This window comes from Strongylocentrotus purpuratus, unplaced genomic scaffold (genome assembly GCF_000002235.5).
Source record: "Strongylocentrotus purpuratus isolate Spur 01 unplaced genomic scaffold, Spur_5.0 spur5_scaffold_6, whole genome shotgun sequence".
In the NCBI taxonomy this organism is placed as follows: Eukaryota; Metazoa; Echinodermata; class Echinoidea; order Camarodonta; family Strongylocentrotidae; genus Strongylocentrotus; species Strongylocentrotus purpuratus.
Genome location: NW_022145612.1, coordinates 18,608,313 through 18,634,062, shown reverse-complemented (window position 1 = coordinate 18,634,062; position 25,750 = coordinate 18,608,313). Strand labels below are relative to the sequence as shown.

The window sequence follows — 25,750 nt, the reverse complement described above, 5'->3', positions numbered from 1 at the left end:
AACTGAATCTAATCCACTCTTCTTTACTGTTAATTCTATTTATCTTAACAAACCCCCTCCCACTTAAGAGAACTTAAATTAACAGTAAAGAAAATTGGATTTGCAATACAATTGTGAAAACATTGGCATGTGGTATAACAAAATACCATGGAGTGTACATGGATTTCAAATTCATTTTACTTTGAAGAAATTAGCAAGTTTGAAATGGGTCATCTGGAGACCTTTGCCAAAATGAAAGCGAGAATAATAAAAGTTAACTCTTTTTCTTGCCTTTGGTATCATGCTGTAATCTGATTCCACTCTGCTAGTTGGATTTGAAGCTGCACTCTTTATAGGAAGTTCTCCTTCATGTAGGCTAGTGGAGGAAGAATGAAACAAATTAGTAAAAATACCAGGAAAATGGAAGAAACTTTGATAGTGGAGATCACTTTCAAAGTTCCAATACTATGAAATCATCTATGCACACCTTGATATGAATGGCACACCACCACCACCTTAATTTTGTTCAAAAAGTGAAAGTATGAAGCAAAAGTAATTGTCTCTTCAATATCTTTCCTGTATTACTGATCAGCTTGAAGCTTGTACATGTAGCGCATGGAATGAGAGCTAGCTGCACGTACATGTGTATGTAGGTATGAAGTTATGAACTTTGGCTCACAAAGTTCTTTGAAGTGATTGGGACACAATGCATTGATGTGGATTTTTGTTTAAGTCAGACAAAGGGGTTAAAATAATGACATAATGGATGTTGCCGAGCATCTTCATTTTATTTTGAGATATAGATGCTTTATTTGTTGTAATTTGGAAAGAATCTATATGTATTCAATATTGAGCACTTCATATTTTTCACATATTTGTGGAAATTTGCATGCTGCACATTATTTTTATATTTAAACTATACCATTCATCTTGTTCACATTTTGCAGAAAATTTGTATGTTGCACAATATGTTATGTGATGGTTGTTTTGCTAGATTTACATAGAGATTATTATTTAAAGTGTGAATTAAAGGACATTGATAATAGTGTGCTGCTGTTTTTTTTTGTCTGCTGCAAATTTGTTTTCAGTTGCTTTGTTGCAATCGATTTTACAAATGTATTAAGTTTTTTGTTGTTCTATAATTTTCATTTTTAGATAGGAAGACATTATGGTTTATTTCTTTATTTCTTTTTTCTTATTTTATTTATTTGTTCATTATTATTATTATTATTATTTTTTTGATAATTAATTTATTTATCTTCTTAACAAAATTTTTTTTTTAAATCTATTTAAAAAAAAAATGTTTTTAAATTTATTTTTAGGGGGGGAGGGCAATTTCCATATATTTATCAAAAGAACTGTTTTTCACCTTTTTGATCTGTTCAGTACATCATGTGCGATACAATGTACACTTACTGATTGGCAGTGTTTACTGTTTATCCACAAGTCTACTGTTCCGTAGATTAATGTACATGTAAAACACAACCTTCTCTCGACATGTTTACTTCCTGTTTTTGAAGTCCCCCAACCCCTACTATGCTGATTCAATTAATGTTCTTCGCCCTTTCTTTAATTTGAGAGAGAAAAAATGCTTTTCAAATTCAATTTAAAAATGCAATATTTTTTACATTACTTTTTGTTCTCTGTTAACAGATGCGCTTCATAATGAGGACATTTTGGAATCTGAAGATGAAATGCCCTCTTTAGGGGCAGGTCATCATAAAGTACCTTCCTTTCAAGCCAACGGAAACATTCCAAGTGACAAAATGATGTCACAGTCGGCTCCATCCCGTGCAGTGAGCACGTTGTCAATGATGCACCCAAACAACAGGATTGGTCCCGCTGTCCCGCATGTAGTGGTGAAGAAGGAACATGCAATCGTTCTGCGCAAGTACAAGAAAAGGAGAGGATCCAATGCAAGCTCTCTCAACATGTTACAGCCAGAGGATGTAAGTCAATATTCAGTTGAGGCTCATTCAGATATGACACGGAAAACCGCCAGAAAAAAACTCCACCACATTTTATTAAAAACTTGCAAATGAAGGGCAATTGCGAGCAACCAATTTCCTATGTATATCTATACGTATTCACTTAGCTCTGTCTTATTATGTACAGATATATGAAACATATAACACTTCATGTCGTCATTAACAATTTTTAGCTGTTTACCACTGCATATCTGAACAAGGCTTTAGAAGAGAATTATCAATAATACGAAATGCAATGATGTCTTTTCCTTCAATTTTTTTTCAGAATTGTGCCCCTCCCCTCCCCCCCCAAAAAAAACACAACAACAAATAAATAGAATCTGCAAAGTCATGGATCCTCCACTGATTGTAATGGTTCTTTCTGTAAGCACTGGTATCATCAGTCCGTGGTCATTTCAGGAATGTTTCACTTTTGGATAGTTACATTAGATACAAACTTGCATAAACACATTTAATAGAATCGCCTAGTTCAGGAAATATAATGTCTAAGTAATATTGACACTAATTAAATTGTTCAAGTAGAGTGGGTTAGAATTTGATGTTAGTGAGCTATGAAAACAGGATGCTGCCCTCTACTGCTGCAGATAGAATAATGCTATCTGTGTGTGTATGTAAGTGTGAACTGAGGTGCAGGATGTCCCGCTATTTGCATCATCAATAAATCTTATGTCATATCCTGTTTGGTAAATAGTGATAGAAGATCCCCAAAAGTTTTGAAGGGATATACATGTACATGTAGATGGCATTCACTATTTCACTTGTTACTTTGAAAGTGAATTTCATTTTGATTCCTGAAGAATAATAATAATAATAATAGTGGGTTCTTGTATAGCGCTCATGTCAGTCAGATTTGACCCTCCTGGCGCTCCCGATTATTACCCTAGCTTTAGCACGGCTGCCATACGGCGCTATAGCATTTCAAGGAATAAATTCCTACCAGGTACCCATTTACTTCACCTGGGTGGAGTGTGGCAAATGTAGATCAATGTCTTGCCAATGGACATTAGTGCGGCAGCGGGACTCGTACCGCGGACCTTGTGATTGACAGTCCGGCGACGTATCCACTCGACCACAACACCTCTGAATAGGAGTATACCACACATTTCTCATTCTTCACATGTATAAGTTACCAGAAGACAAACTAATATCAATGAAGCCAGACTTAAAAGTTTTAGGGGGTTTGAAACCAAAAACTATACATTTGCTTTTAACAATAGACTGTAGGCCTACATATGGTACATGTATGTGGCATTGCAGCTTCTCTGTTATTTTTTTGGTGAAACTGATTTTAATAATGTAGTGATGCACATGTGGAAACATCGATGAAGTCATCATTTAATATTAGCTTTAAACAATTTACTATAAAACAGCATTTTGTTTATGTAAAGCCCCATTGGGATGATCCTGACTTTGCATCGTAGTATCTCTCTTCTCTTCTTCATATTAAAAAGTTGTTTGTGTGTGCTGTGTAATTCCATGCTGCTACAGTATATTCTTAAGATGAACTTCTAATGTTAATTCAATAAAGAGATATTAAAAGTTCAAATAATTTTTCAGTATACATGAAAATGACTTGTGAGTAAAGGAGTCAGTACCTCCACACACCCATATGCTGTGGCATAGAAACAGGGTGTTCATGGACCCCAGATCTGACTTAACTTTCTTCATTATCTTTAACCCTAAACTCATGGGATTTTCGGAAAAAGTTTTTTAAGAGGTTGATTTTATATAATATACACTTTAGCTATACACAAATGAATTTGTCAGGTTATTGGTCTCCATTTTGCTACTGGATTACCATAAAAGCTATGAGATGGCAATATCATCCCATAAGTAATGAAACAAAATTTTATAGGGAGAAGATACAGAAATATTGGGAAACTAATGAAAAATTAATAAAGAAATAAAAGAATTTCTGAGCAAAGAACATATTATTTTCTATCATTTATAGTTGTCATTGGATAATGTACATGTACAATTTGAGGCCTAAACAACAGTATGTCTACTGGTAAATATGTTTTATGTAATTCAAATTGTAAGATTGTATTTGAGCGGTACTGATCCATGCCATATACTTTGGCAAATGCGACCCATTGCACTAGTTTTTATGAGGTTAATAATTATAATTGCTTTCTTGTTCCCTCCAACTAAAGAATTTAATACAAAAAAAAAATGTATTCAGACGTATCGGTACTCAGGAGAGTATTGTTGAAGGATGTCAAGGTTGGTTTCACAATTGTGTAGTCGTGCAGGAAATGTTCACAGCGTACTTTGGATTGGCTGAAAGTAGTAAAAGATACATCTTATATAGAATGGCAATGAAAATGAAACTTACTTTACTTTGAACTACATTTGTGCACCAGGATACAAGTGATACACTTTAAGTAACTTGATAACATTGACAAGGTGTCTTGAAAATACAGGTACATATGGGTTATATCATTTGTTTAGAAGAAACATTTCAATTGAAATCTTATGTACCTATTCCTGTTTGGTACAATATTACTTTTTAGAATACACATTATTGGTATCCAAATTGTGGTAATTTCTGTTTTATTCTTACTCTCTTCTGAATCAGGATTTTGTCAGTATGTAGCTCTCATTTAGTTTACATTAACAAATTGTGAAGCCAAATTTGCATGCAGTATATTGTTGGTTGATATATGAATGCAAAATTTCTGGTGTTTATGTAACTAGTCTATCATCAGCAGTCCTATTTTGAAATGACACAACTAATTTGGAACACTTTTCCAGGACCTACAATGGTAGTCTACATGTACTGTAATCAAACTCTGATGAGTCTTATTCTATGGTTTGGCCTGCAAATTAACAGTATGAGTTTGCGGAACAAAGTAACTCAAATATTTATTTATTCAATTTAATGTGTATTGAATTAATGACACTGCAGAAGAAAACTGTTAGAATACATTCTGTGATACAAGACTAGTGTAATGCTGATATACCATAGTAACTTGAATTTTTGATTATAAATGAAACTAAATGATTCATCACAATTTACCAACATTTAAAAGTCCCTCAATTACTTGATGTACAACATCAATTTGGCTCTACCTGTAATGATTAGTACAGATGGCCTATATGTAACTTGCAAAAGTTAATGCAAAGGTGCTGAGCAGCCTTTTCCTGTATCGGTTCCCCTACAAGGAAATTCTGTTGGCATGTTCCATTCTAAAGTTTAGGGGTGATTTGAACTTGAAACCAACCAAAGCAAATTAAGTAGTAGGTGAAAGAGAGAGAGAGAGAGAGAGAGAGAGAGAGAGAGAGAGAGTGAGAGAGAGAGAGGGAGAGAGAGATAGCGCAATATGTTCACTGCGCCAGACCATATCAGACCAGTCTACTGTTTGACAAGTTTGTGGAGAGGACTCCTCCTCAAACAGAGCCAGATTCTCTTTTCAAGTGGAATATGAATGATTGATATCCAGAATATATTTGATCAAAGGATGACGAAGTGCTCTTAAGATGTTCTTTGGATTTGAGATTCACCAGTTACAGACTCTGTCACAAGTTTGGAAGGAATCTTGTGGAGTTCAGGAGGGTGTATGTTAGCTCATCAACCCTAGATGTGATCCCTTTGCATGAATCCTATCTTCAGACGTCCATAATTTGACTTGTGTATGATATTTGTTTTGGTAACCTCCTTTAATACTAAATTTGCTGTGAAACACACACTAAACTAATCATTCTGTCGAGTCATTGACTGTATGTTTGTGTGAGGTAACTTGCTTGTTTTGCACCCCACTTCCTTTTGTTAACGGAAGCAACAGGGGGCGAGACTAAAACTTTACCGAGATGTGCTAGAACTGTAGTGCAGAAAGTTCCCGTGTCTTTTTGCATGTTGGTTGAACTGAAGTGGCTTTAAAATGAGTGACAAGAAAAGACCCTCATTTGTAAGGCAGTCGTCTACAGATGGAAATCGTGGTGGAAGTCTTTTGAGAACACCGAGCCTGGCTGAACGTAAAAACAGTGATCGAAGCGATCCTGATGTATCTAAAGTGGAAAATACACTTTACGATCTGTTAGAAGAAGAGGAGAATCAAATTGTACGTAATGAAATCCTTATCTTATCTTTCATGTAATGGAAAATCATGTGCACTTCAGATTATTTTGATGCACTAGTATCAAATGAATGCTAGCAAATTCATTGCATTTTCATCATGTGCTGTAGTTTCTCAAATATTGTTTATTTTTGTGTTGTTGTCAGAAAATCTCCCAGTGTATTTCCATTTATTTGTTTATATACCGGTATTCAATTAGATTTTTTCTTATAAAATTTTGGTAGTTAAAAAAGTACTTCTCTAAAATACATGTCTGCCCTGTTTCTCCATTACCGAATGCTTTATCATACTCTCCTTGACATGAATTCTGTTCTTGTGTCATAAATAATTCCAAACATCTTTGATGTTTCAAACCATTAAACCAAAACAATAAATCAAAATTGTTACAGAAATCATAATCACCAAGGCTTTTGCTAGAAATGAATGGGACTATTTTGTTCTTTTGTTAATTCAAAATACATGTATGACAGTTCAGATACAGTTATTCGTTTATGATGTACACTGTTTAAAAAATAGAATCCATGCCACAACATGCACCTACTACATTTACCTACTACATTTACCTCAAAAGTGATTGGCTTCATATTATTTTCATTTTAAAAAAATCATCCTAAAGGGGATTTGCTAAATTTAATGGAAGTTATTAGCAAATGATATACAGTGTAGATTCACTTGAAGACCCTGAATGTGTTATAACTAGTTATATAAAGAACATGATTCTTAAAAAAAAAAAAAAGTTCATTCTCACTTTTGAGCATTAAATGAAGATTTCTCCCTTTAAAAATAGGCGAGAGATTTGTCAGGCTGAAAATGCACCAGTTCCGTTCAAAGTAAATATGGGGAATAATAGTTGTTGAAATCCTTGGAAGGTGATTTCTTTTCAATCTGAACATAAGATGTGAAGTGTGAAGTTTAGTACGTAGTAGGGCTTGCATGTACAATTCTCTGTGAATTGTATAAACTGCAACAAAGTGAAAATCTGAAAAGAACTCTAGCAAGTATACATAACTTTGAATAAAAGGGTGCATTAATTGTTTGAGTTTTTGTTTGTTAATTTGGTTTTAATGCAATTTTAGTAAGTCAGATCCCTGTTTCCTGTGGAAGACAATTCACGACATCCTTTGATTCTTGTTCAAAATCCTTATTATTTAATGGAAGCTCCCTATTAGTATTAGGGACATCTTAATTTTCATTTAGGCATTCATTTTTTTCAAATCCTGGTTGAAACAGTGGTTTGGTATGAGTCATACATGTATCATGGTCAGTAAAGTTGTGGAGGTGGGACCATGGGGAAAGGGGGGGGGGGGGGTCATCCATTCATGTACATGTATACATTAAATTTAGGATAACTATTGCGTTGTGCCTATTTTGAGCAGGTTGAAGGGCAAGAGTGGGTGGTTGACTAGTGTAGAACTGTAGATGAAGTGATTTTGGTGGGTTGCCGACCATGCAGTACAGTGTGTGTATTTTGCATGATGGAAGAGGGACTAGCTGTTTGCCTCTATCCTTGTCTAGCCTCATGCAATCCTAATCAAAGCATTTAGTCATTCCACAGAGACTCTACATCCTTAGCCATTTCATGTTGCTGGTCAGGCAGTGGCAGATCAAGGATTCTCAGGTTCAAGGGGAGGGGCTATAGGGGTGGGGGGCAGAAGGTCATCTTGTTTTGCAGGTGTATTTTGGGGTCGCAAATTGTTGCTGGAGGACAGAAAGGGACATATTTTATTCTGGTAGTATTAAGTTTTGCTATTGGGGGTGGGGGGGGGGGTACCTCCATACCCCTGTGCCCCTGGATCTGCCACATCATGCTGTTAGTAGTACCCTGTTCATGTCTGACTTGATAATCCAAACAAGTGATGGGTCTTACATAGCTCAAATAATTCCAGGGATGAGATGTGTCACTACTGATACAAACACAGTTGGGTTCATGCAAACCATAAATCTGGTATAATAAACCCGGCCTGTCCGTGATAGAGCTTGGCATTTACATCAGACTGAGTGTGCTAATTATTGTTGTATAGATGTACATGTAGGCCTGTAGCTATAATTACCTGAATCATTAACACTCTGACAGATTTGATTTGTTTGAATTGCTGATTATCCTTTCATGATTTCTCTAGAAAGAATATTACAGGTCTCAGTAGCAGAAGATTATCATGGATTCCCTGTAAATTTAGGTCTCATCTATAAATAACAAAATCTATTTTGTGTTTATGTAGGAGATAAAATATTGCACTGCATGCCTGTGTGCCTATTCACCTATATACTGTATATGTTCTTTCATATGCATGAAGTTCAGACTAAATATACCTGATGCAATTGAATGTTGTGGTTCATACATGTTACTGATTTATTTATTGATTTAGCAATCAATTAATAAATGGTTTCAAAGAAATGACATACCAGTATTAAGGTAGGTTTCACTTTCTGTATGATTGTTTAAATTACAGATCATTCAAATTGTAAATTTTTGGTCTTATCAAGAAAGTATGTGCTTCTGGTGTAGGTCTATATACGTCAACGTAACTTATTGTTATCTATTCTTAAAATGTACAGACTAATCCATCATGGATCCGAGAGAATATTCTTATGAGAGAGTGTACTCGCTTCACTCCGGCACCACCTGATCCCAAGGATAGAAAGTAAGTAAAAGTTTCCCAGATTTTTTTTGATTTTTCTTTCTTCTTGCTGTTCCTGATATGTAATTTAGAATAAATGAAAGTGAATATACCTTGAATGTTTAGGGGAAGAGAGAAAGAGAGAGAGAGAGAGAGAGAGGGAGGGGGGGGGGGGCAGAGATTTACTTAGTCCATAGCCTGGACTATTTTCATGTGTCACGCACCAAATCAGCTGAGAAAACAACACACCCACAACGCTGAACCCGTGACAGTAGTCCTTGCCTCTTATTCTGTTCTTTTGGACGATTGTTTTTTTTGGATACTGCGCTGTGTGTGGGAAGCATGTGATTGAAAAATGAAAATGAATTAAAACTGATAGTATCTGGACTAATAGTTACCTCGAGGAAGAGTCACAGGGAAAGTGAAAGAGTTAGAGGCCGGAAGTTAGAGGTGAAAAGAGAAGGATACAATTTGTAATCATATTACCGTGATTGTGTGAATATAAAGGAAAAAGAGGTAAACAATAGAGAGAAAAGTGGACGAGGGGGGGGGGGGGTAAAAAAGGGGAAATACAGTGTAGAAAATGAAATTAAAGAGAGTTAATAAATACAAGATGAGAAAGAGAAAGAGATAGAGAGAGAGAAAAAAGACTGAGACAGAGATGAGTAAGAGACTGAGACAGAGATGAGTGAGAGAGAGATAGAGAGAGAGAGAGGAGAAAGAGAGAGAGAGAGAGAGAGAGAGTCAGACAGAAGAATAAGAGAGAGACAAATTGAGAGAGACACAGAGAGAGAGAGAGAGAGTGAGAGGATTCAGTGTCTTTAAAGTGGTTGTTTTTACCAATTTTAGGAGAGATGAGGACCCCAAGTGCCAGTGCAAAAAGAGGAAGAAGAAACATCAAGACAGATTTTTGGAGAACCCAGACCCAAGTGCCAAATGGAAGGTAGAAACCCACACCCACACAATTGCCACCAATGCCTATGGAGAGATAGAGTTCATAGGAGCTGTAGGAGGGGCTGTTGGGCAGAAAGCAAGGAAGGTACTTTTAGTATTTGTTTTTTGTTTATTTTGTTTTGATTTTTTTTCTTCCCCTTTTTGAGGGGGTTATTTGTCTTGCTATTTGTTTTCACTTTTTTTTAAATGGATGACATGTAAATGAGATGATAGGAATCTTGATATCCATCATGTTACACATAGTGAGCCACCCTCCCCAACCAACCCCCCCCCCCCCTGTTACTTCGTCCATGGTTTAACGAAGTCTGAAAGGTGAAAATAGTCTTATAAAACCACCCCCAAACTAGTCCTTCTTTGATAGTCTGGATTCAGACAACAAGGTATCCTTTGCTACCCCTAAACTCTCTTGTCAGGATTGCAAGGAAGACTGACTTTGATTATTTGATTTATAATTCATATGAAAATAGTAAAGAAAATATACAAATGAATCCAGAGTGTGTTATTCATATAAATTATGACTATTATTTTGTATGTATAGACAAATTATTGTTGTTTGACATAACTTGTTATAGTAGGTTTATAGCATCTTGTGATTGGTCACTTGTGTTTTTCTTCCTAGTTCATAAGAGTGGATTATGACACCGCTCCATCCAAGCTTCTCTCGCTCTTTGAAGATGTTTGGAAGCTAACCAAACCTAAACTCCTCATCTCAGTGACTGGAGGAGCACAAAACTTTCCCCTCAATCACAGACTCAAAGATGTCTTTCGTAAAGGACTCATCAAAGCCGCTACCAGCACAAGTAAGTTCCCCTCTGCTTTTTGTTATATTGATGTAGTCATTATTTGTTTATTTACATTGATTGATTGATTGATTAATTTATGTATATATTAATTTTATTAATTAATTAATTTCCTAATTGTTATTTATTCATTTATTTATGTAACTTTTTTTTTTGGGGGGGGGGGGGGATGGGGGTGGGAGTTGGTATTTCAGATTCATCCCTACCGTAAAAACTTTAGGAAATATCTTTATAACGAGTAAAAAAAGGCTTGGGAATGTTATGATATTGGCAAAGGCAGCTCCAGCTGTTATCCATAGCTGTACAAGTAGTTGGGTCAATGTCATGTCGAAGGTCAATCTTGTCTGACCTGTTACAATGCATTTCTGCATAACTTCTCTGAAATATACCAACTCGGAGCTGGCTTGACAGTTAAAGGGAGTTAAAGGGAGCAGTTCTCAAACTTTAGTCCATTTATTTCAGAAAGTTGTTAAGCTCCTATGTTTCCGACTCAACTTCATGCCATTGGGGTTTATTTGAGTTTTCATGATTGGTTAGAATTTTGAATGTTCTTATAATTTACGTATGTTTTATTTTAGAAAATATGTTTTATTTTAGTTAATAAAAAAAAAATCCCTTTTGGGTATTGATATTCCCCCTGTGTCTGAAGCCATTAACCTGAAATGATCAAATTTCCATCTTTTCACTTTGATGATAGGCTTGTCTGTAATAAGCAGTGAGAAATGGCTTGTACATTTGGTACCAGTATTCATTACAATAGATTGTAAAAGCTTAGTTTTGGCTCATTAAGTTTTCAAATAGGTCATCGTAATTGGCTACCATAGAATAGTTCAATTTTCAAGGTCACATTTTGGGGAAATCATAGCCATGACATTCCTCTAGTTTGCTCATTAGTTTGATTTACAGGGATCTAGTTTTACTTTTATTTGATTGCTCTACTTTTAAGATTCTCTTTTGTTTCCTAAAATGTGATAATTAGACAACCTTACTCCATTTAGCCTTTATAGTCTCAGTAACTAAATCAACATGAATAATAACAATAATGACAACAACAACAAAAGTTACAGCAGCTGCAATAGCAAAAATGACATCAGTAATGATAACACCAGCAACACCAAATATAAGCATTTACCATGCTGTACATAATATGACAATATCATAGCATTTACACAATTTATATGATACAGTCAAACCTGTCTATAACGACTGCCCAAGGGAATCACAAAAAGTGGTCTTTGTAGACAGGTTCCTTTAGTACATGTTTCAATGAGAAACCATTTTCAAGGGAAACAAGAAATTTGGTTTTTGTAGACAGGGGGTCACTAAAGCAGGTTTGACTGTAAATAATATTGAATAAACTTAACATGATCACTGTTTTCTTCTCTAGGTGCCTGGATCATTACGGGAGGCACCCATGCTGGTGTGATGAAGTATGTAGGAGATGCTGTGAGGGACCACAACCTTGCCAACGGACGGAGCAATGTAGTCGCCATCGGTATAGCATCATGGGGAGTAATCACAAACAGGGAAAAGCTCATAGATGACAATGTAAGTAGCAGGCATTATATTTTCTGATTTTAAATCAAAATTTCTGGATTTAAATCCAATTCTTAGATCTTCAGATATTTTTACAAGATCCAATTTTTTCCGTTTGCTTTAAAAACAAGCACGCATGAACATGTTGTAAACAATCTAAGATGATAGTCTTACATTATGTAATCTCTCGGTATGTTTTATCTCTCCTTTTTATATATATTTTTTCATGGGTAATTATATCCTTCCCAATAAGAATAATTATTAGTCATTTACTGATTTTCTAAAGCAATCACTCACTTTATGTTTACATTTGGTGCCCAATCATTGTAAGTTCACTAATCTTTAGACATTGATAACTCATTGGCATACTAGTGGGAAGTGGCAAAGGATGGTATTAGTTTTGATTATAGTCATGGCTTAAAGGTTCCATTTCGTTTATTTTGAACTGTGACTCAAAATCAACCCAAACTATTCTACATGCAAATGGTAAAAGGACAATCAAAACATTATTGAAATGGTCTGAAGCAATAAAATACCATGCCCTTAACAGTCTTGACTGGTTTTGTGTCGTTATCTATTTTATGGGTTGCAAATGACTATCTAAACTACTGTGTACTTAATTCATACTTTATGCCTACTTCCAAGGTATGATATTATGATCACAGATGAGCAGTCACAGTACCTGCATGTACAATGGAAGACAATATCACTAGACACACTCTTCAAGTACGTGTATCGGAGAGAGATACATCATTGTTTTATACTTCCTTGTACCGTGTATCAGAGAGAGATACATCATTGTTTTATACTTCCTTGTACCTAAGACATTATTAACATGAAATACTTGATCAGGGGGGTGTTTCACAAAGATCCTAAGTTGGAGTAATCTTTAAGTTGGACTTAACAATTGTGGAAAGCCGTTAGCATCTTTGAAACTATTTGTGAAATTTATTTTAAATGGCATAAAATGTTGATTCTAATCATTCTTATTTTCTAATATCAAGGAGATTTCATGTTTGTGATGTGAATTTATGAAAAGTATAAAATACTTAAATTTTTGCTTTTGAATATGTTTTATTTTGAGGCTACAAATGACTCTCCATCATGTTGAAGTCCAACTTAGAGTTACGCTCTACATAAGATCTTTGCGAAACGCCCCCTGATTTATCATACATACATGTATTTGATAACAGAAATCCCTGAACAAAAGGCAACCCTAGATTTTGTAGTCTACAGTTTTCCATGTTGGAAAAAAATGAATACAAACACAAAAGGGTAGCACAGCAGGAGAATGAGATTTGTACTGTGCCAATCAATTCATGATAAGAAATAAATGTGAGAGAATTATACATGCACTGTGTCATTGGTGGACTGTACTTTAATTTAGCAAGATTTTTTTTTTTTTAATCATGAAAAAAAAAATCTTTGTTAATTTGCATTCCTTTTTACGCACTAGTGAACAAGTTTATCCACCCGTACCCAACTTGCGGCCTATAGTTGTTCTCTATTTTTTTTCCCCATACGTGGGAAATCTGGGTGAAATGAAATATTTGTAACCCTGTAAGTTGGGGCTCTGATCGGATCGGAAGATCGGAGCGACACCCTCGCACCTTTGATCGGTATCGGATCGGAAGAGCGACAAAAAAAATCGGCCGATGATTTTTTTTTTTTTTTTTTTTTTTAAATGACGAAATTTTTCAAGTTTTTGGCTATCAAATGCTCAAAAAAAGTTCATGGCTGGGATTATTTTGTCATTTGGAGTTGTTGTAGACCATGTTTGTTGATATTTTGTGCCTTTTCATGACTTTGAAATTAATAATATTGGTCTAAGAGCAGAGGCAAAACATGCGGGCCGCCATCTTGGATTATAATGTAGGTATGCATTATAATCCAAGATGGCGGCCCGCATGTCTTGCCTCTGCTCTTAGACCAATATTATTAATTTCAAAGTCATGAAAAGGCACTAAATATCAACAATCATTGTCTACAACAACTCCAAATGACAAAATAATCCCAGCCATGAACTTTTTTGGAGCATTTGATAGCCAAAAACTTGAAAATTTTCGTCAAAAAATTGCCGATTTTTTTCCGATCATTTTAATTGATCGGCGATCGGAATTTTTTCACCGATCACCCCTGATCAGATCGATATCGGCGGCCGATCCGATGATCGTTTACAGGGTTAAATATTTGTACTTACTTACCAGGGCATTCCGGTATCCTTAAAGGGCAATCCAACCCTTGTAATAAGTTGATTTGTATGAAAGCAGATAAATAAGAGAAACAGAATAGCAAAAGTTTGAAATGAATTAGACCAATAGTAACATGAAGTTATGAATGTTTGAGGTTTTGAGATTGTATGTAAATTGTAAATCTCAAATTGGTAGTTTGGTTTATAGTGGATTGTGACGTAGGACGTGGATAACACTCCTAGTTTCTGTGTACAAATATATCACTTATTTCTGTTTTTCTCTTGGGGCACTACTCAAAATATATTATAGATAGCATACTTGTAATATTATCGGTCTTCTGAAAAGGATAGACCCTCCTGAGCCATGAATTTTTGAAAAATTAATTTTTAGTAATGTTATATGTTGGAACAGATGGGAAAGTAGTCTGGCACTACATCACATTGACATTACCACTTCAGCCAATTTGAAGCCCCCATATGTTTAATGATTACAACTTTCAAACATTCATTGATTTATTTGATTTGATTTGATTTATTTATTTCTGTTTGATTTTCTTTTTCTTTTGCACTTTTACAAATATATAACAAACAAAACATTGCCAATTTTACACAATCATGACAAAAAAATACATGTAGTATAAGTAAGACTGGCTGTAACTAATCGAAAACATCAAACAGGAGGGTTGACAAAGTAAGCAAAGCTTGATAGCATGACTACCCTCAATGAATACTTAATAAATACAAATAGGGAGGAAAACATATTGGTAAAAAGGGAAAAGAGAGAGAGAAAGAGAGAGAAGAAAAAAAGAAAAAAAAGAAAAAAAGAAAAAAAGAAAGAAGGGGGTGTAAATCAAGATTTACAGATGTATGTAGTAGTTGGATTTCAATTTGATATATAAAGATAAAAACAAGTCAGATTCATTTGAAACTTTCATCAGTTTGCTTCTCTAATTTTTCTGCTTTCGTTTAGAGTAGTTTTCTATTTGGGTTGGATTTCCCTTTAATACTGGATGTAATTGGTTGGTTTATTTACAACGTAACAAGATCAGTATATACTTAGTATTATGAATTATGTGACTATAATTTGCAAATATTTATCTTTAAGTATACACTTTTTTATTTGCCTTATAAAAGCTCTGATATAACGTGCCAAAATCATTCAAGAAATGTCTCCCTTGTGGGGATATGGTTGGATATAATGTCAAATGCAGTAATTTCTAGTGTTCTTTAGCTAGGATCGAACAATGGTGAGCCATATTAATTAACCTATAGTTCTACAATATATCCATGTGTACTTTATTACATCAAACCCCCTACATACTTACATGTAGATTACTGGTTGAAAATCATTTAATATTTATATTCGAGTGGAAAAAAGTGGAAAAAAGTCGACTTTGTACCAAGCATTAATGGTATTGTTTATCTTGTAGTTATTAAGTATTATTCTGCAACATGTAAGATCAATAACATGTTGACTTTTGTTGATACCAAAATGATTTCCCCTCGAATAAACATGATACTATTATTAGATTAAAGGGAATAATTTGACAAGGCTGTGCAAGAAGTTGAATTGTTTTCAAATTAGTCTCAGAGTGTAAGAAAAATTGTCCAAAATAGTTCAGAGGATGATTATGACTATGTTAAAGGTAATACAAAGTTTTGGTATGGGGTAATGAATTTGGTTCAAATGAACATATTGGAAGCATATGCGATCCTACAATATTCAGTGATCGTTGTCGCGGTTGAAATTGAGTCTTAAGTTATGAAATTGTAAATAATAAACTCTTAATGATGTATAGCTCCCTCTCAAGGTCAAGATATTAATTAAGCTATAAAACAATGTTTCTTGACTAAAATCGACTGATCAACTATTCCTGTTTGGAAATTATATATCACAACTACTTATTCTGAAATTTTCATGATTGCAGCTACCATCGTACGGCCGTAGGTGCTATTTGAAATTTATCAAAATTTACCGGGAGCACCGGTACATTTTTATATTCAATTTTTCTCGAAAGCAGAAGTGTTTTATAGGCTAATTTTTGTAGTGCTTATAATACATCCACAGGGGCATCCAAATATATCAAAATTGTAAAGAATCACTCTCCACCCAATTTTCAAAATTTCCCAAAACTTTGTATTACCTTTAAGGAAGAAAAAAAAAAAAGGTTCACTATGAAAAATACTAGTAATAATAGAAATTCAATTAATGATGTGTTATTTGGGAATGATAGAATGCTGTCATGATGTTATATAAAAAACTGTCTTAAAAAGATTTTTAAAATTCTAAAAATATAAGATAGGTGACTGACAGACTGTTTTCCATGACTAATTAATCTGTCGATCATTGCAGCAGATTTGTCTAAGAATTTATGGACTTACAGGGATCTTATGAAAAGGTTTTCATTGAGTTGATCTGTCATTTTAACCTGATTTGTCTAGAATTCAAGGCTATGACATGCCTGTTAATCGTATAATCTTTAAGGATAAATTGTATCCTCGTGGCCTCGGTGAAAATCTCAATACCGGTAGTGGAAATGAACCATTTGTCAACCTGGAAGTTTGTCTAAGAATTGGAGATCCTGAAATAACTTTGTTGTTACAATCCGTAAGGATCGGTTTGTGATTATTTGTGTCAGATAAACTGCATAAAATGGATCATGATGACTTCCAAAAAGTGTTTTCTTGATATTGATCCCTTGTTAAAGGGATGATTTGGTGATATTTTTCTTTAAAAAAGTGTCAATTAACTCACATCTATTACTTCCTCCCTCTTCTAACTTAACAGGGCAAGTTCCCAGCTTCCTACAACATGGATGCCAAGAAAAGCAATACAATGAACGTGCCTCTTGATCCAAACCACACCCATTTCATCCTGGTTGACAAGGGGAGGGTAGACCAGTTTGGTGAGGAGATAACACTCAGGGGCAAGTTGGAGAAGGCCATTTCAGAGGAGCAAATACAAAAATCCTCTGGAAAACCTGCACGTGAGTTTTATTAGGCATATCTTTCCGATATGTGTTGAAGGGAATTAACAGCATGGCCCGTTATTACAAATGTTGATTTTTTGTTGTTGTATCACCCAATGGGTTTACTACGATTCATTTCATATAGTGAAATCAATGTGAGGAAACTGTTCATTTGCTTTAAAGTGCAACGTACCCTACATATATGATTCTAAATACATGTATGTGATGAGGCATAAACAGAGAATTGTAATAATGATAAAACCAGGTTATAATAAAAGCAAACAAAATTTGATAAAATGTAGAAAAAGAAGAGCTACACTGCAAACATTACACAGCTTGTATGAAAAGTTGAAAACAATATGCATCATATATAAAGTAGGTACTTGTCAATATATTTACCAGTCATTAAAGTTTAAACCATGAAAACAAATAACAACATTTATTAGAGGAGCATTTCTCTAAAGGATTGGGGGGGGGGGGGGGGGTATAAAGTGCACTTTGTATAACATACCTGAAATATTTTTTCCCTTTCTTTTTCATTGCACTTAAGACTTTTAATTTCAAAGTTATTGTGTTCTTGTGTTTATGTCAGGGTCACAAACATTTTACGCTACTTATGTAACAGTAACTGACTACCAGTACCTTTCTTGTCTCTTGGGTAGAAATACAAAACCATGGAGAGTACAGCTTTTACTATTTCAGGCTGACACACACCCCATTTTGATCAACCAAATATTCCAATCTTTGTATACCAGGATGTTTACAAGGTGCTTGTATTACAATATTTTGGTCCATCGATCTTTGTGTAAAGCCATATTTTCTTTTTAAATGTAGAATTGACCACCAAAAAAGTGGTAAAATTGCAGGTACCGGTATATGTATATAAAATTGTGATAATTAATAGTTAGTGAAAGATGGAGAATGATCGAGCAGGGTTTGGTCACTTTGGTACATTTTCAAAGTCTTGTAAAAAGCATTTCACAAATGAATGGGACGGCTTACATGTACATTAAATCTTGAAACAATGTAGCAATGAATCTTAAAGTTTAAGAAAATGTCATTGTTAACAGAAAGTCTTTCAATATTTACTAGGAGTAATGTTTTTATGTTTTTGAAGATGAAATAGATTTTAAGAATTGCAGTTCTTATAAGTAATTTTGTTTTCAGCATTTATAAAGGTATTATGTTAAAGTATTTCCTTCAGTATTAAATCAAATATGACAAATTATTTTGTAAAAATGACCCTTATAGAGACAAAGTAATATGACTACTAAAAATAGTACTATATTCTTTCTTCCCTCCCTCTCTCTAAGAATTAATGTCCACTCCAATAAAAACTTTGCCAACTTGTTTCAATTAAATCTCTATACTTTCAGCTGTGTCAATACCTATCGTATGTGTGGTCGTGCAAGGTGGACCCAACACCATTCAGACGGCTTATGAAGCCATCCGAAACGGCACCCCTGTCGTTGTAGTTGCTGGATCAGGGAGGGCAGCAGACATCATGGCCTATGCATTCCAACACACCAAAGAATACAAGACGAAGGAAGGAAAGAAAGAAATGTAAGCTCTTGGGTCTTGTTCATAAAATTATGAACAAGATGAAAGAAAGAAAGATTCTTTCTTGAAAAATTAACTTCTTGATTTTTCATCCAATCATGATTGCCTATTTACGATTTCTGTTTGTTTTGTGGATTTGCGTTGAAATACAACGTTATTACCTCAGAGGCCCATGTAGCTGTAAGCCAAGGTACAATCTACTAGTTCTACCTGACTAGGAACTGAACTTAATTTCTAGAACTTTTGTGAATCATGATATTTACGAAGAAAGCTTCACCAAAACCTCTTTCAGTCACTTCAAAGTTCATGTACTTGTCAGGAGTTCTTACTCACTAAAGACATCACCAGCTGTTATATGTGACATGCAAAGGCACATTTTAGTACATTGTCATCGGATAATCATTTTGGGGACAATCCTACTTGATATTTCACAATAATTTTTTAACAATTCTTATATCAGGCCAAGAGCGTTTTAGGGGGTTCAATACATATTCAGTACTTTTCAAGAATGAGTATTAGTCATCCAGAAGACTTGATATGAATTTTCACAGTCAAAAAGGTATTGTATTTCTAATATTGGTATATGATAGCTCTTTTACATGTATCTTCTCAAGTTAGGTATTCCTCTATTATTGGTTCATTGTTGCTCTTTCATTTCCTTATCCTATTTATAACCTCTGATATTAATAGTATATCTGATAGCTCTTTAGTGAGAATGAAATAGAAAGTTGATGCACATATTCTAGTAGATAGAGACTAGGAAAGAACAATTATGTAGAAATTTAAGCACTTAACTTTCCAATAAAAAGTAGAACTAATTATCAAGAGAAACCGATAGAGATGGGTATACAGTATATGAATAGAGAGAGAAAGAGCGAGAGAGGGGGAGATGGCTGACATTCAAAAAGGAAGGCTAGACTAAACTAACCATATAAGCTGAGAAGAAAATAGGAATGGTGTTGAGGGAAGATAGGAAAGGGAATTATAATGGAGAGGAAGAGAGAATGAAAGAAAATAGGAAGTAAAAGCAAGATTGAAAAGAAGAGACAGGGGAGAGAAGAGGGAGCATGTGAGCGAGAGAAAGAAAGAGGAATAGAATCAGATATATAATGAAAGAGAATGTTTGTTCATAACCAGGTTTAATTAGTATCAATATTTGTATTCCTTCTTACAAAAAAGTGTGATTGATTCATTTAATACAGTTTTATTACATGAGTGAGTCTCTGTATATATATGTTTGTGCATATGCTGACATTTACATTTTCTGTTCAGGCAAAGGTTTTGCTTTTAGATTTGGTAGAACTTTCATGCAATTCCCACGATGTTAAAATAAGGTGTGACATTTCCAACATTACTCACTTCCAGATCAGATATTTCTAATGTACACCCACTTCAGATGTCAGCATATATTTGTTTTCAACCATACTATTCCTTCAACCTACATAAATATATTAAATATTTGTTTGCTTTCAATTTCTAAAGGGTTATTTGCTTATTATACATCAGAATCTGTTGTGAGACTATACATATTTATTCTTTGATTTTTAATGGAATGGAATTTGGATAAGAGATGATTTTATGTCATACTCCTTTATAGCTTGACTATTTTAATTTTGAATAAGCTAGTTATCTTATTACGAGATAAGATAAGTAAGCATGAACTTCATTCTCCTTTTGAATAATAAATATTGGGCATTGGGTGAATGTGTTAAATTGTTATTTGAAATTCTGTAACTAAAAGTAAAATTGCATTTTCACTTGTGACTAGAATTCATATTTTCCATTATTACTTTTTTTGGGGGTTGCAATTTGCTATCATACATTTTAAATGTATTTATCTTCTTTCTTGGACAAGCCCACAAAGGAATCATATTCCTGCTACTATTTAGAAGAGTAATATGTTGATTTATGTCTGTATGGTGAAATTTAATTCAGTTAAGCCTACATTAATGTGGGCTTATCCTGGTAGAACTGAACATAGTTGATCGATGTCAGTCCCTCTGTCATTTGTAATACATTGTGTAAGTACAAACCATGTCTGCCTTTGTAGCTCGTTTCAGGAGGATATCCTGTTCAGAGTAATTCATCAGAGATACTTCCGGTAGAAAGAGATATAGATTAAGTGAGGAAGGTCATAATCAAGGAAAGAGGAAGAGAGATAGAGGGGGGGGGGGTTAGAAGAAAAGAGGATGTAGAGAAGGGCAGAGAACAAAAGTGAAAATCTGGAGAAAAAAAACATAATTTTGTCCTCCCTGTATTTTCCGGTTCTATATGTCAAGTCATTTCATATCAGTATGGTTTCCTGACAGAGTGAACCTTATACATCCTGGCTCCTTTATTGCACCCTGTTAGGTTTATGCATAGAGAAAGGAGGAGAGAAAGAAAGGGAGAGAGACGGAGAGAAAGAGGAGAGAAAAATAACAGTAGGGCAGAGAACAAAAGTGAAAATCTGGAAAAAACATAATTTTTTTTCCTTGTATTTTCCGGTTCTATATGTCAAGTCATTTCATATCAGTATGGTTTCCTGACAGAGTGAACCTTATACATCCTGGCTACTTTATTGCACCCTGTTAGGTTTATGCATAGAGAAAGGAGGAGAGAAAGAAAGGGAGAGAGACAGAGAGAAAGAGGAGAGAAAAATAACAGTGGGGCAGAGAACAAAAGTGATAATCTGGAAAAAAACATAATTTTGTCGTCCCTGTATTTTTTCCGGTTCTATATGTCAAGTCATTTCATATCAGTATGGTTTCCTGACAGAGTGAACCTTATACATCCTGGCTACTTTATTGCACCCTGTTAGATTTATGCATAGAGAAAGGAGGAGAGAAAGAAAGGGAGAGAGACAGAGAGAAAGAGGAGAGAAAAATAACAGTAGGGAGATGTCAATGATTTAATCATAATGCTTCACATTGCTATGGGAATGTTTATCTCAGAATTATTAATATAAAGCTTCCATGATTTAAATAAAGATACTAATTGAGTTAGATTTTGTAGAAATACAGGACAAAATTAAAGTATTTTTAGGCAGAAGCAATAACCTGATAATGCTACAGAAGTATCAAGCTGTTATCGTATTTGATCAACCCCCAATCATTTCATTCCTAGAAAGAGAATATTGTGACATGTCTCTGATATGAATGAAATATTAATAATGAAATGTTAATGATCATATCTTCAGAGTGAGGAACGTGATGCCAGAGACCGTCAGAGTGGAAGTTGCCAAAATGATCGAGAAGGAGTTTGGACAGAAACAGTTGGACCTTCACCTTACTCGTATCGAGGCCTGCATTCAGCACAAGCATCTTATTACTGTCTATGAACTGGGTGCCAGTGCCACCATGGACATTGATGGTGCTATCCTTCACGCTCTTCTCAAAGGTATTGTTTCATCACTATCCGATGACCAGGGTAATAATATGTTTTGCGCCTAGAAACAAAGTATTAGGCGCATTATAAATGTGAGCTATTATTATTATTATTATTATTATTATTGTTGTAATCGTCATCATCGTCACCATCACCACCATCATCATTATTATAATCAACATCTTATGATTCAAACCATCTGCATTTCTCATTGTCAAAATGTCTGATACACAAGGTGTTTTGCTTATATCTTAGATTTCCACATAAGCTTTAATCCCATTGTCTTTTGAATATTGTACCAAGATTCATTGTTTAAGCAAGACTTTGTAATTACCCAGAATTTATTCCCAATGTATTCAAGAAACAAAGACCATATTTTACTATTCAATTGATGTGGTAAGATGTAGGAGAGGCATATCAGTGATGTTCTTTTTTTATTTGGACCTCTTTTTACCTTAGCCAACAAGGGACGGATTCAGGACCAGCTTCGCCTTGCTCTGATCTGGAACCGTGTGGACGTTGCCAAGCGAGAGATCTTCACTGATGATCGAGAGTGGGGGGTAAGACCTAGCTGTTCTTCCTTCTGGATTTTCATACTGTGCTGATGTAGCCGTTGGAACAGGGACTCCTCTTAAGAAAAATAATGTTTGAATAACTTACCAAAAGTGAAATCCAGGACATGATTTTTTTAGTGTAATATGAATTGTAAACACATTTATTACCATCAACATAATCTAAGGAGTATCAAAATAAAGTTTTTGAACTTGAATTAGCCAAGTGAACCATTCTTATTGTCAAAGGACTTAAATTAATTCTTATCTTGTCTCTTGCTTTGCAGAAAGGGCAGCTGGATGAATCCTTGCGCTATGCCTTGTCCAATAACCAAGTCAGTTTCATTGAACTTTTCTTGGAGCAAGGGGTCAATCTAAAGGACTATTTGACCATCAAGGAACTGACCATTCTCTACAATGAGGTAATTCAAATTGTCAAATTTCACCTATCAGCTACTCTCCGTGAGTCATGTTTGGTTATAAATCTCTGTATCACAACTCAAGCAATCATAGTTGTCTGGTCATTTGCATTAAGAGTATATTAAAAGGAGATTTACAAATAGTAATACTGTTGATCAATAGACAGAGAGGATTTTTATATTTGTATAATTGATTCTAAAATTAGACATTGCAGTTCCTATTACAAATACAAACCAACTGTTACTTTAGATTTTACTCTTTGGAATTACAGTGATTGAGCTTTAAGAGGATAATGATAAATGGATGACTAAATTGTGTTACAAGTTATTATTTTAATAATTGAAAATATGACATTCACACTTGGGTACTATATGAATATATCTTGGACCGTTTTACAGTCTCTTACGAACCCATGTAATTTGGGAAAATGGCAAATTAAAAAATTGAGCAATGTTAAGCATCATTATAGCATGATAAGTAGAAGCTCAGAAGCTGCAGTTTATCTATAAATGGATCCATTTCCTTCTTTTTCACAGATTCGATCCAATTCACTCCTGTATGAGCAGCTGGAGAAACATAGAGGAAAGGTAGGGCATTATTGTATCTACTCGCATCTAACAATTGAATATCTTTATCTATGCATGTCCTAAAGTAAACCTCCAAGTATGAACTTTAGAATGTATACCTCTTTTCACTGATCCAATATTTGGTTTAGATATTATTTCATCAAGGAATAAGTTTAGGGTTAAAGTTGGTAATAAAGGTTAAGTTCAAGAGCAGGATTAGTTTAAGGTATTAACTTTAAGGAATATTTGTAGGTCCATGCAGGGCTGAAGTAAAATATTCAATTGGTGTTAGAAGTTGATATATATATGACTTTAAACCGACTCCACACTGAGAATTCCGTTGCCATATGTCGTAACATAAATTCTTATCAGTCTGCGTTTTATTAGTCTGTCGTCGGTCTCACTAGTGAGACTGAAATATGATTTGGGAGCATCCATCACTGTAGCACGTGTCGTACTGACGTGTGTGTGTGTATTGGGTTTTCACAGACGTGTATCAATCAATCAGATATGATTATTTACGTCTGGGGGCCGACCTTTAAACGTCACCATCCGAAAGACGTGACTGAGTTTCAAACCTGCATCCTCGGCTGAATCAATTTGTAACTTCCACTTTTTAGCTGGATTACAGGCGCACGCCACAACGCCTAGTTATCAAATTCTCCACCTCTTATTTATGCATTCAGTACTCCAATTACAAGTTCAACCTTGAGCATGTGGGCAAGGTCATCCGCGACCTGATGTTTGATACCTATCAACCCCTCTACCTGCGAGATCCAGGGGTCTATGTCCTCCTGGATGCTGACATCAGGCAGGATGCGCCTAAACAGAATGAAGCATACGATGACACCGGTGATGATGACTCTTATACCGATGGGGAAGACCTGGATGAGAATGATACCGGTGCCACGCCTAGGGTCGATCCATTTTCTCTACAGGAGGGACTTGCTAGTTTTGGAAATGCCATGATGCCAGCAAGTGAGTCGATTCCCCAACCTTTCTACTGTCACACCTCTTGTCATGCTTAAAGTAGTAATACAGTGGATGATGTGCTAGATAGAGATTGTTTGAAATAATAGTAATGTTTTTAGTTCTGTGTGAATATCTAACAAATTTTCTTTTAAACCCAGCTAGCTTCTCTTGCTTATAATTGATAACGTAAATAGTTTTTGAAGTAGCTAAATCTTGAGGATACATTTCAATGGTTGATTTAACAAACTATGAATTTGATTGTTTGTTGTGATTATGTGTTTTTTATAAGCATCCAATAAGTTTGTCATTTTGAGTTAAATGGGTAGGAGAATGCCTGCAAGCTGATTGGTCAATTATCGTGTAGATTTTTTTAAACTGGCTCCACGCTATAAATCGACATGAAATCGGGATTAAAAAAAAAGAAAATTAATGCTAAGGTAAGTCAAAATTTCGTTTTCATCCATTGCGCTAACAAGTGTCAAATTATGCAAAATAAAAAAATCATGCTTTTGGGTAATTACCGGATGCATAGTTTCACCATGCAAGCCAGTAAAATCAGTAATATAACAGATTTTTGAATTTTTTTTCTGCCCCATTTTATAAAACAGATGATGCTCAGGTATAATTTGTGGGTTGGTGGAATTATGTGCACATGGTACCTTTGAATTCCATCTAAAACCATTCAAAGGTACCATTTGCACACAATTCCCACTGAAACCTGTGCATCATTTGTATAATAGCAACTCATTGCAATATAGAAATCGCCAATGCTTGAAATGTGAAACCATATGTATCTTGATGATTTATTTGAATTGTTTTTGTTCATGCTCCGTCGTGTCGGGAAGTGCCTCTAGCAACGATTCAAGAACATGTAGAGATGGTATTCACTCTTAATGATGAACCTGTAGATATTAAGACAGAGATACTCGTAGATGGTAATATTTGACCGATGACCTTCCATATAAAGGTTTTTCATGGTAATTAGGATTGTAATCAACTTCATTTAGAGGGATAATTATGGGTTGAGTGTTCATAATATTGCATGAAAAAGGCTTCAAACTGAGGACAAATTAAAGAAACATATATATTGAAAATATTGACTGTGAAAGCAAAGCAATCTCTCTGGACTGATCTTAGTTCTGTCTTTGTCAGTGAGCGTCAAAATCGGCAGCCTAGCATAGCCGGGTAATGTTGGAGCCCCTTG

General features: G+C 34.8%; 1 protein-coding gene across 6 annotated transcripts in view; it reads left to right on the top strand.

Annotated features, from left to right (window-relative positions):
- Positions 1-25,750, top strand: part of LOC584520 (transient receptor potential cation channel subfamily M member 2) — a 40,353-nt gene that overhangs the window by 2,170 nt on the left and 12,433 nt on the right. For 4 of the 6 annotated variants that reach the window (XM_030972481.1, XM_030972479.1, XM_030972480.1 and 1 more), the window contains 12 exons: positions 1,633-1,928; positions 8,600-8,685; positions 9,511-9,700; positions 10,235-10,415; positions 11,803-11,963; positions 16,931-17,129; positions 18,488-18,674; positions 21,850-22,049; positions 22,497-22,597; positions 22,876-23,010; positions 23,545-23,595; positions 24,261-24,552. In XM_030972481.1, the coding sequence (XP_030828341.1) occupies positions 1,674-1,928; positions 8,600-8,685; positions 9,511-9,700; positions 10,235-10,415; positions 11,803-11,963; positions 16,931-17,129; positions 18,488-18,674; positions 21,850-22,049; positions 22,497-22,597; positions 22,876-23,010; positions 23,545-23,595; positions 24,261-24,552 (2,038 nt within the window). In that variant the 5' untranslated portion in view covers positions 1,633-1,673. Of the gene's footprint in view, positions 1-1,632; positions 1,929-5,243; positions 6,029-8,599; positions 8,686-9,510; positions 9,701-10,234; positions 10,416-11,802; positions 11,964-16,930; positions 17,130-18,487; positions 18,675-21,849; positions 22,050-22,496; positions 22,598-22,875; positions 23,011-23,544; positions 23,596-24,260; positions 24,553-25,750 lie in introns of those variants that run through there. The other 2 variants (XM_030972482.1, XM_030972483.1) reach the window with 2 other exon arrangements.